Source organism: Equus przewalskii, chromosome 5, assembly GCF_037783145.1.
Source record: "Equus przewalskii isolate Varuska chromosome 5, EquPr2, whole genome shotgun sequence".
In the NCBI taxonomy this organism is placed as follows: Eukaryota; Metazoa; Chordata; class Mammalia; order Perissodactyla; family Equidae; genus Equus; species Equus przewalskii.
Genome location: NC_091835.1, coordinates 65,032,067 through 65,044,102, shown reverse-complemented (window position 1 = coordinate 65,044,102; position 12,036 = coordinate 65,032,067). Strand labels below are relative to the sequence as shown.

Sequence of the window (12,036 nt, the reverse complement as noted above, 5' to 3'; positions counted from 1 at the left end):
TGTGGCATGTGGGACGCCGCCTCAGCATGGCCTGACGAGCGGTGCCATGTCTGTGCCCAGGATCCGAACCGGAAAAACCCCGGGCCTCCGAACTGGAGCACATTAACCCAACCACTCAGCCAGGGGGTTGGCCCCTGGACAATTAATAATTTGTTAAGAGGGTAGATCTCACGTTAAGCGTCCTTGCCACAATAAGCAGAATCAAATAAAAATTTAGATCATGTCAGAAAATAGCTGGAGAAGAAGAAAATGGTTGCTTCTAAGCGATGACTTGAAAATAAAAATTATATTCTAGGTATTATTAAAGTTTCTTTCTCTTCATTAAGTGAAACCAGGCCTATTTAGCTTAACGATCACTTGACTGCCTCATTATTCCATAAAAGAAGCTGTTTTTAAAAATTTATAAGCTTAAAAAGAAATTTTCTACACCTCAAATTACAATATTGATGTGGCCGTATATATAAAGAAGAGATTAGAAAAGAGAGCATGGTCTAGCAAAGAACAGAGTGACGCTGAGGGCTGAGAAGAAAAGCGGCAAATCAGCTAGAAATGGAAGGATGGATAGATATGTGATGGAGAAAGGACAGTAAAATGTCAATGGTAAAAGCTACTAGGTGGGTGGTACATGAGCGTTCACTGCAAAATTAATTCAAGTTTGCCTTATGTGTGAAAATTTTCACATTAAAAGTTAGGGAAAAAACCAACAAGCACCATGAGATTACCCAAGAACCTCAGTGCTTTCCATTAAAATAGCCCTGGGTAAAAAGAACTCAAGGAGAAAAGGAAGGAGTGAGGACTTCGACATCTGAATGGAACACATCGCAAGGAAGGGATCTGTGGGAAAAGGCTTGGAACTCAAAGCCACAACGTAACGTGGGGACTGTAGTCATTTTTGCCACAGGAAAGCAAAGCAAAGAAGTAAAACAATTGTTAAAAAAAATTGAGGTTGACGACTAAGGAGCTGGGCATCTTTTCAAGTTTTTTGGCTATTTGCTTTTATATAGTTTCCATATGTAGATACTCCACACACTCAAAAGAATGGCTAAAATTAAATATTGAAATTACAATTCCAAGGGTTGGCAAGCATGTGGAGCAACTGAGACTCAGACATCGCTGGAAGGAGTGTAAATGGACACAATCTCTTTGGAATTGTTTGGCCCCATATACTCAAGTTGTAATATCCTATGAATCAACAATCCTTCATAAAAAAGCTCAATAGAAACATGGACATACACGGCCAAAAAACACATGCAGAATGTCCATAGCAGCATTATTCTTAAAAGCCCCAAACCAGAAACAACCCATATGCCCATCAAAAGTAGAATGGAAACAATCAATTTGAGTCTATTCATACAACAGAATTCTATACTGCAATAATAGAACAAAGCACTGCCACACGCAACAACGTGAATGAATCTCACAAACAAGGCTGAGTAAAAAACAAAGCTAGCACAAGAGAAGATACACTGATTCTACTTATATCAACTTCGAAATCAGGCAGAATTAACCACCGCTGTTACAGATTAGGTTAGTGGTCCCAGAGAGGAGGAGGGGCTGTGGCACTGGTCTCACTCTATTTCTTAACTTGGATCGTTGGTGATGTGCTGGTTCACTTTGTCATAACTCACTGAGGTTTTTTTTGAGGAAGATTAGCCCTGAGTTAATAACATCTGCCGCCAATCCTTTTTTTGCTGAGCAAGATTGGCCCTGAGCTAACATCTGTGCCCATCTTCCTCTGCTTTATACGTTGGACAACTGCCACAATGCGGCTTGATAAGTGGTGTGTAGGTCTGTGCCCAGGATCCGAACCCGTGAACCCCGGCCTGCTGAAGTGGAGTGCGTGAACTCAAACACTATACCACCGGGCTAGCCCCTCACTGATCTTTAAACCTCTGTTTTTTCTATGTTTATTTAAGGCATGGTTTACCAAAAGTTTATTTAACAAATTTTAAAATGAACTATGAAATTTCTAAAATTTTTTTCTGGAAGAGAAAAAAATAGTCACAAAAAATTTGATTTAAAAATAACTTACAAAGTGAAATCAAATTATTCCCCCTTGCCAGCTCCATGGCCGAGTGGTTAAGTTCGCATGCTCCACTTCAGCGGCCCAGGGTTTCGTGGGTTTGGATCCTGGGTGTGGACGTGGCACCGCTCATCAAGCCACACTGAGGCGGCATCCCGCATGCCACAACTAGAAGGACCCACAACTTAAAATATACAACTATGTACTGAGGGGCTTTGGGGAGAAAAAGGAAAAATAAAATCTTAAAAAAATTATTCCCCTTTTATAACCAATGAACATTTTGACTAAGAAAAAAGCCTTTAGTTTCAAAAACTTAACAAATAAAACCATAACAATATTTTCTGAACTGATAAAGTTACATGTCAAAAAGTATTATTTTTGTCACATGGATAAAACTAAAAAGACTAAATTTAAATCACCAGGATTATTTTAAAGTAACAATTTCACTTTTTATTTAAATTAATATCTTTTTTTTAAAGATTTTATTTTTCCTTTTTCTCCCCAAAGCCCCCAGTACACAGTTGTATATTTTAGTTGTGGGTCCTTCTAGCTGTAGCATGTGGGACACCGCCTCAGTGTGGCTTGATGAGGAGTGCTAGGCACACACCTAGGATCCGAACCAGCGAAACCCTGGGCCGCCAAAGCGGAGCGCACGAACTTAACCACTCGGCCATGGGGCCGGCCCCTAAATTAATATCTTTTATACTGGGGGTTTTTAAAAAATTAAATAAGCACTCAATAGATAAAAAACAAAATATGTCATATAAAATGATATTTTTTTAATTTCAAATGTCAAAAGTTCCCTTTTTTTGCGATATTAAAGGATAAACACTGTGTCACTTTAATGCACTTTATAGACAATCAGAAATAATGCGTAAGCAGCATCAAACAATTTAAGACATAAATCAGCTTCTTGGAAAACATAGCAGTTTGAATACCAGTTCCCTCCCAAAATGAGTAAAAGAAATTTATTTTTGGGAGAAACTAAAGCAGAAAGGTAGGACTTACAGAGACAGAGATACAGCAAAGCTTAGGGGGTGAGGGATCAATGGGGCAAAAAACGAGACCGAGTGACAGTGAACACACCGAACACAGGGAGAGCCTCCTGGTCCCCTCCCACGTTCTGTTTCCAGAACGCAGGACTTCATAGAGACTCTCCTCCAAAGGCAAGAAAATCTGAGATGCCTCCCTGGAGAAACAGTCTCTCTACAGAGACTGACATTTGGGGGGATCCTAATACACGACCGGCTCATCAGGAGCCACCCTAAAATGGCAATCTCCAGTGACAAGTGGAGCTCATGCACCCAGAGCTTCCAACTACCTTGTAGGCATTTTATTCGTAAAATATAAAATGAAGCCCCAAATCCTCAGATATTTGAGGAATTTCGAGGAAACAGCAACTATACTGGGAGCAGAAGAAACTTCAAAAATACTAGCACTAATATCCTCAGAGAGAGATGAGAAGGCAGTACATTCAACACATGAACAGGATGTGATAACAGCAACAACTGCCAACTCAGAAAGAGCTCTTATAAATTAAAGCAGGAAAGCTGAAGTAAAAATTCAAGAGATTTGAAGACAAAGTCAAAGAAATTTCCAGAAAATAGATTAAACAGACAAAAATGAAAGCTAAGAGAGAAAAGAAAATTAGAGAATTACTCTACAAAGGTTTAGCATCCAAAAATAGAAGTTCAAGGAATGGGGACTAGAGACAATGGCTAGCAGGGTATTACAAAAAGAAACATTCAAGAAAACTTCCCATTATTGAAGGACATGAATCTCTTGATTGAAAGGATTCACTGAAATGAAATGACCACTTCAATGACGACAACAACCAAACACCCAAACCAAGACACAACCATCATGAAACTTCAGAATATCAGAAATTAAAAACAAAAAAAGAATCTAAGAGGTTCCAGAGGGAGAAAAACAGATCACATAGAAAGGAATGGGAACCAGAATGTCTCTCCACTTCTGCACAGCACAGCTGCATACTAGAAGACATGACAGCAACATCCTCAGATTTTTAGAGGAAAATCCTAGATTTTTCGATCCAGAATTCTGCATCTAGCCAAACTACTGAGAGTGAGGGTAAAGACATTTTCAGATACATAGGGTCTTAACATTATTGGAGGATGTGCCTTAGCATGATGAAGCAGAAAATCAAGTAAAGGAAATAAGAGGGATACAACACAGAAGGAATCCCCAAGAATAGCTGTGTACCAGGCCTAGAAAGCAAACGGTCTAGACAGCAAAGGGCGCTTTCCAAGGGGGAAAAATGTAAAACTGATAGAGGTTTAACAATTGTGTTTGAGCACTGGAATAGTTTATATACAGGCTTGAAGAATACTGATGGACATAAATGGAAAAAATCAGCAATAGGCCCATAAAAAGCTAAACAAAAAGCAAGGCAATCATTAACCTCCAAAAACCAAAGAGAGAGGAAAATCTAACAATAGTAGCATTTGGCGCATCATCAATCCAACAATATCTGATTTAAGATTTAATTAAAAATTTGGATTTCCTCATAACAATATTATGAGGAAAGGAAAAGAGGGAGGAAGAGGAGTTTAAAGAGTATGTAATTCTTTAGAAAGAGAGCCAGCAGGTAATGTGTAAAATGGGTAAACTAAGAAATAGTAACATAAGCATACTATTTAGAAATACAGAGGCAAACAGAAAGATTAGTTCAAACTGTTGAAAGCTCCCCCTTGGAGGTGGATAGGAGGGGTGAAGTAGGGAACTAGTACATTTTGCTATAAACTTTTTTAGTACCATTTAATTTTTTAAAGTTTCTAACAGCTTTATTGTGCTTTAATTTCTATACCATATGATTCACCCATTTTAAACTGTAAAATTCAGTGGTTTTTAGTGTATTTATAGAATTGGGCAACCATCAACACAATCAATTTTAGAATATTTTCATCACCACTCAAAAAAACCAAATACCCATTAGCAATCACTCCCCATTTTCCCCCAAATCCTTCCTGTGTTGTTGTTGTTTTTAGTTTTAAATTGTGGTAAAATGAACATAATAAAAAATTTCTATTTTAACTATTTTCAAGTGTACAGTTCAGTGCTATTAAGCACATTCACACTGTGGTGCAACCATCACCATCATCCATCTCCAGAACTTTTCATCATCCCATAACCAAACTTCGTCCCATTAAGCAATAACTCTCCATTCTCTCTCTCCCCCAAGCTCCTGGTAACCACTGCTCTACTTTCTGTCTCCATGTATTTGGTTCTTCTAGATACCTCATGTAAGTGGAATCATACAACATTTGACCTTTTGTGTCTGGCTTATTTCACTTAGCATAATATCTTCAAGTTTCGGGGCTGGCTCCGTGGCTAAGTGGTTACGTTTGTGCGCTTCACTTCAGTGGCCCAGGGTTTTGCCGGTTTGGATCCTGGGCGTGGACCTAGTAACGCTCATCAAGCCATGCTGAGGTGGTGTCCCACGTAGCAGAACCAGAAGGACCTACAACTAGAATATACAACTATGTACTGGAGGGGCTTTGGGGAGAAGGAAAAAGAAAAAGAAGATTGGCAACAGATGTTAGCTCACGTGCCAATCTTAAAAAAAAGAAAAAGAAAAAGGAAAATAAATATCTTCAAGGTTCATGCATGTTACAGCACGTATCAGAACTTCATTCTTTAAGGCTGAATAATATTCCACTGTATATATACACACTACATTTTAGTTATCCATTCATCTGTTGATGGACACTTGGGTCGCTTTCTCCTTTTGGCTATTGTGAATAATGCTGCTATGAACAACGCTGCATAAATATCTGCCAATTTCCTGCTTTCAATTCTTTTGCGTATATATGCCAGAAGTGGAATTGCTGGATCAAATGATAATCCTATGTTTACTTTTTGGAGGAACTGTCATATCATTTTCCAAAGTGACTACACTATTTTACATTTCCATGAGCAATGCAACAAGGGTTCCCCTTTCTCCACAGCCATGCCAACACTTAATTGTTTTTTTTTTAAATAGCAGCCATCCTAATGAGTATGAAGTGGTATCTCATTTTGGTGTGATTTGCATTTCCCTAATGACTGATACTGCTGGGCATCTTTTCATGTGCTCATTGGCCATTTGTTCTTTTTTTGTTTATTCAAATCCTTTGCCCCTTTTCAATTTGGCTTGTTTTTTATTGTTGAGTTTCAGGAGTTCTTTATATACTCTGGATATTAACCTCTTTATCAGATATGTGATTTGCAATGATTTTCTCTCTTTCTGTGGGTTGCCCTTTTATTCTGTTGATAGTGTCCTTTGATGCACAAGTTTCTAATTCTGATGAAGTTCAATTTGTTTATTTTTTCTTTTGCTGCCTGTGCCTTTGGTGTCATGTCCAAGAAATCACTGCCAAATCCAATGCCATAAAGTTTTTCCCCTATGTTTCCTTCTAAGAGCTTTTTGCTCTTACAAAATTTTTGGTCTTTGATCCATTTTGAGTTAATATTTGTAATGGTGTTAGGAAGGGGTTCAACTTCATTCTTTTGCATGTGAATATCCAGTTTTCCCAACTCTATTTGTTGAAAAGATTGTCTTTTTCTCATTGAACGGAGAATTGGCAACCTTACTGCAACTCATTTGACTGTACAGGCGAGGACTTAGGCCTGGGTGGGATTCTGTCCACTGGTTGATGTTTATCTTTAGGCCAGGACCACACTGTTTTGATTACTGCAGCTTTGCAGTAAATTTTGAAATCAGGAAGAGTGAGTCCTCCAACTTTCTCTTCTTTTTCAGGATAGTTTTGGCTATTCAGGGTCCCTTGAGATTCCATGTGAATTTTAGAATGGATCTTCCTATTTCAGCAGAAGCTGTCACTGAGACTATGACAGGGGCTGCGATGAATCTGCAGACTGCTTTCAGTAGCACTGACGTCTCAACTATATTAAGTCTTCCAAGTCATGAACAAAGGATGTCTTTCATTTATTTATCTTTAATTTATTTCAGCAACGTTTTATAGTTTTCAGTGGATAAGTCTTCTACCTCCTTAGTTAATATGATTCCTAAGTTTTACTCTTTTGATTTAAGTGGAATTTTCTTAATTCCTTTTTTAGAGTGTTCATTATTAGTGTACAGAAAAATATTATTTGATTTTTAAATAAGACCCATGTATTACACTGATACAAGATATGTACATCAAGAAGAGGGGAAACTGATTGCAATTCTCCAGAGCTCAAGCTTAATGAGAATGGAGATAAACTCATTTAAACATTTTACATTATTCAAACAATCAGATTCTTAATTTCAAATTAAAAAATGCTGACATTTCATACTGTTTAGTATACTGTACTGTTAAGAATGAAGGTAAATTTCTATGTATCTTCCTGTTGATCTGCAATTTTCTTATTGTAAACAGAATTGCTTTAGTCTAAAAAACCACGCCCTGTGACTTATTCCACCAGAGATGAGAGCTATCAACAAAGAATTATGTTTTGCAGTCATCTGATTTCCTACACTCTTTTCTTGACATACGTGGGTTTTACCAGATTCTCTGCCAGTATTCTTGCTCAAGTGAAACTCCCCATCACTGGAGATATTCAAGAGATTCTGTACAGGGATTTCAACCTGACTGAGAGGGGGAATGGGAAGAATTTAATGGTCTGATTTAATTCTTTTGCTTCTGCTATTCTAAGATCATAGGAACTGAAGATGCCAGAAGACATTTGGAAGGTTTAGAGTTAAATAAAATAACAAAGTCAACATAAAGCAAAAACAGTAAAATGGAAACTTTTGGCTAAATAAAATATATTAGACTTAGCCAAAGTGGCTTTGCTGTAAGCCTAAAAATATGTGATTTGAATGTGAGGAAAAAGTTATAAAATTACTTTTAGAATTCCAATTGTCTTCACAAATTCCAGATCAGGACTCTAGGAAAAAATGAATTTGTGAGACTTCTTTTCTTCCATCTGTCTATCCATCAAATACTTACTGAATCACTATTACATTCCCAACGCTGTGCTAGGCACTGAAGACACAAAAACGACAAACACTCAATCCCTGCTTTCAAAGATCTCACTGTCTAAGGTGGTGATGTGCACTGCGTAGGGTGGGAAAGGGTACTCTCGCAATCCAGGTTCGCGTAGGGTAGTGAGGAAGATGTCAGGAAAGGAAGCAGTAACCCCAGGGTTGAATCGTGAAGGACTAGGAATTGGAGATTATCTATAATGTATTGGGCACTGTGCTAGGTGTTCAGGTGACAAAGATTAATCAGAGAAAGTCTGCACACAGGTCAGTAGGGGAAAAAAGCCATATAAAACCTATTTACAAAACAATGAGATTAAATGCTGTAAGACAGACGTGTTAAAAAATAGAGCTGAACAAAGTGGGTAGGGAAGGGGAACACAGCACAGGAAAGGCGGCACACAGAAGCTAAAGTCTGGGCTGAATCAAGAAGGGCCTGCAGACAGTCGGCCGGCAGGCAACACAGGCGGAAGGCATTCTAGGCATGGAGAACAGTATGAGCACTGGCACAAAGGTACAGAACAAAAGTGTGACATGGAAGAGCCTAGCCTGATCAGGAATCTGCATGTGGTTAAGTTTGGCTGAAACTGAAAGGTAGGCTATGAAGAAAACGAGGGGTGCAGAGGGACACACAGCGAGAAGAGAGGAAGCAACCACGTTAGGAATGAAGCAAGGAGTCGCTAGTTTTCTTGTATGATTACTAAACCTTCATATTTCTTTTTTTCTGGAAAACTTTGCTTATTTTTTTGAGCGTTACTAATTTTTCTTATTCATCTGTGAGAATATTTGCTACACTAAAAATACTAACTTTTATCACTGCAAATACTTTTTTTAAAGTTCAGTTTCAAGTTTTACTCATCTTTAGTTTACTTAAGTTTTAAAATTGGATATAGTCAAATTCATTGCCTCATTTCCTTTTGTAATTGATACCACTGTTCCTATGTTTGGAAAATCCAATTGGAAGGTTATTGCAAAAATTACCATAAAAGACCTAACGCAAGGTAAAATGGGGGAGGACAACTAAGGTAGATTTAAGATATACTTAGGAGATGGGATTAATAGTGTGGGAGGAGAAAGACTTAGAGAGAAAGTCACTATCTTGGCGGCAAGATGCCTCAGAGCACAACTTCTCAAAGAAGGAGGCTGAGATGGGTCAGCTGAAGATGCAGGAAGAACACCAGAAAATTAGCTTCAAGCTTCAAGGGCGACAAGTTCCAAAAGGGATCAACAGAACATTCCACATCTGCTCTCTCTAGGATTCGTTATCATTCTAGTTTCTATATAGATCTACAAAATCCTGAGTTTCCCATTGATTGCTTCAGTCCATTTGAAAGTAACTTTAAAACTTCAGAGTGTTACAGTGAAGTTTAGCAACATCTATGAGTTCCATGGCTTCCTTAAAATGCCAGTTATCAAACTGAATTCCACTCTAATTCCAAATGATTCAAATGACCAATTCATTTTTCCCCTCAATAAACTAAGTTTTCTCTTTAGTAGATCTACTTATTGCTCTAAATTCTATAGCCAGCAAGAAAATTAACCTAATAAAACAAGTTAAAAGAAAACTTTTCGTTGTTTCAGCTTTCCTCTACTTTTTTGGCTTTTAAGAGATCGTGATGCCCTGACCTTGGCATAAGCTTTTGGACATATTCACAAAACTGATGAGAAAAACAATGACTAAAATACAGATATCTAATCTCATTAACTTATATGTAAAAGTAAAATAGTCTAAATTCACTTTGGCTATGGAAAACAGATTACTCACCTGCGACCACATTCTGAGTATTTACCAATATTTTTTAATATTAAGGCAGCTGTTAGTCGGATGTGTTTAGTTATTGGTCCCTCTTTTTCATCCTTAAAAAGAATGGAAAAGAAAAGAAAAAGAATAAAGATCTAAATCATACAGTGCTCACACCTTTACAGATAGGGCTTTCAAGGCTCGCTTACTGTAAAATCTCGAAAGACAAGGTTTCTCGATCCTCTCCTTAGAGCCATAAGGGCAGCACTGGGATGATTCACAATGGCCTTTTGTGCTCTTGGAGTTGAGCTTGTGCCCCCTACAGCTGGCTGCCTGAAATGATCAGAGAAAGAAAGAAACTGTTACACAACACTGCAGACAGATTGACAGTGACAACCAACTTGCCAACCCCTAAGGTGGTTACTTTGAAACTTTGGATACAGAATGAATAAAAGTTTCCAGGGTCCAGCATTAATGTTTATTCTTTGTGTCAGCCTAGGCAAAGGGGCTCTAAGTATTAAGGTTAGTTCCAAGTCTTTTATTTTCCAATCTATCATTTTAAGGCAAATGACTGCTGTTCTAGCACAGTCCATCTTTAAAGTTACTGTGCTGGTGAACATGCAATCAAAACAAATACAACACAGTATCAAAGTTGTGGCATTCACATTTTTGAATGCAATGTGAAGATGTTAACAAAGAGCTAAATAGTCTACAATTTGAGTTGCAAATTATTTTTGCTAAACAGTATCATTACCTAAGGATGTATTGGTACCAGTATAGATCACCCAGCAAAAGATAACTTAAGATGATAATAGCATGAAATTGTGCTAAATACTACATTCCAAATGATTACTTCGTTATGTAATCTTACTTTTCACCATTATTTAATAATTTCAATCAATCCTTCAGTACAGTTCTGTTCTTTATGAAAGATATAGAATGGAGGGACTACAGAGATGAATTTTGCATAAAATCAGATTTAAATTACTCTAGATGTCCTTGGCCAAGCAGAAAAATTGCATCAATTTCTGTCATGTTCTGGTGAGGCAATGATGGAAAGAACACTGACTTGCATGTGAGGAACCCTGCCTCTTTCTGACACTATAACTAGCTGCGTGACTTTGAATATTTCAGTTTGCCCCTCTGTGCTTCAGGTTGCACATCTGTAAAGCGGGTATATTTCTGGCACTTTTTTACATAAGTAAACTAATTTTGAAGATTAAGTAAGTTAACATAAAAACAATCTTTAAATTGTAAACCAGTTTATAACTACATCTATATGTCTACAGATATTGTCATATGGATATAAACCATTATTAGAGTCTATGTGTAAGTAACAAAGATTTTTGGTTAATTGTAACTGATATACTAAATGTTTCTTCCTCTAAACTTGAGCAAAACCAAATGTAGTCTAATATACTCTCATAAGCTATAAATTAAATAAAGTGAAAATTATAGAAAAAGATATTTGGCAGAAAAATGACTGTCCACTGCCGTTAGGATAAAATCCAACCTCATGATAATGGCTTATGAGACCCCCAGCTGTTGAGTCCTCATTATCTGGGTCTCAATTTGATTGCACTTTCAACCGGAAAGCCTTCCCTGGTCTCTTAGATTGACTTAACTGGGCTCTCACAGCGCCTCGTGCATATCTTCGTTTTAGTACTTATTACACTGCACAGGAAGAATTACTAATACCTCTCACTGGATCTCCAGACACTTAAGAACAGCAAAACACATCTTGGTCATGTGTACCTCATGCTATACTTTAGTGCCTAGCACAGAGTAGATGCTCACTAAACAGTAATGGAATGAATAAAGTATGTAAGCAGCTTCTGTGTTTCCATTTCTAGTTCTCCTTCTAGAATTTCAGTTGTCAATTTATAGACTATAATCTTATTCTTAAAATTCCCTATGTCTGGCACAATGCCCATACATAACAGTATCTCAATAAATGGTGACAAATTATTTTCACAATTTGAGAGCTAAAAATATTATTTAGGTTATAGAATCTACAACTAAAGCCCTCAATTAGAAACAGAATAGGAGATATTATGTAAATCTAATAAGGACCTTACAGGAATCTACAACCAACTCAGAACTTGACTACATGCATTACAAGTATGTGTTCATGAAAAAATAGGTCAATGAATAACCACATGGTAAAGGTCACATGTATACTCTTACACAGGACCCTCACATGCCACCTTGGCCTCCCCTCAGAGTAGCTGTAAGAAGAAATCTCTTTGCCATTATCAATTACATGTTTCAGTACTCTCTCAAAGAAGA

General features: G+C 37.4%; 1 protein-coding gene across 4 annotated transcripts in view; it reads right to left on the bottom strand.

Annotated features, from left to right (window-relative positions):
- ARID2 (AT-rich interaction domain 2) overlaps nt 1-12,036 on the bottom strand; it is a 161,247-nt gene that overhangs the window by 2,202 nt on the left and 147,009 nt on the right. For all 4 annotated transcript variants that reach the window (XM_070621117.1, XM_070621118.1, XM_070621119.1 and 1 more), the window contains 2 exons: nt 9,957-10,080; nt 9,772-9,863 (listed from right to left, as the gene is read on the bottom strand). In XM_070621117.1, coding sequence (XP_070477218.1) covers nt 9,772-9,863; nt 9,957-10,080 — 216 coding nt within the window. The remainder of the gene's footprint in view (nt 1-9,771; nt 9,864-9,956; nt 10,081-12,036) is intronic.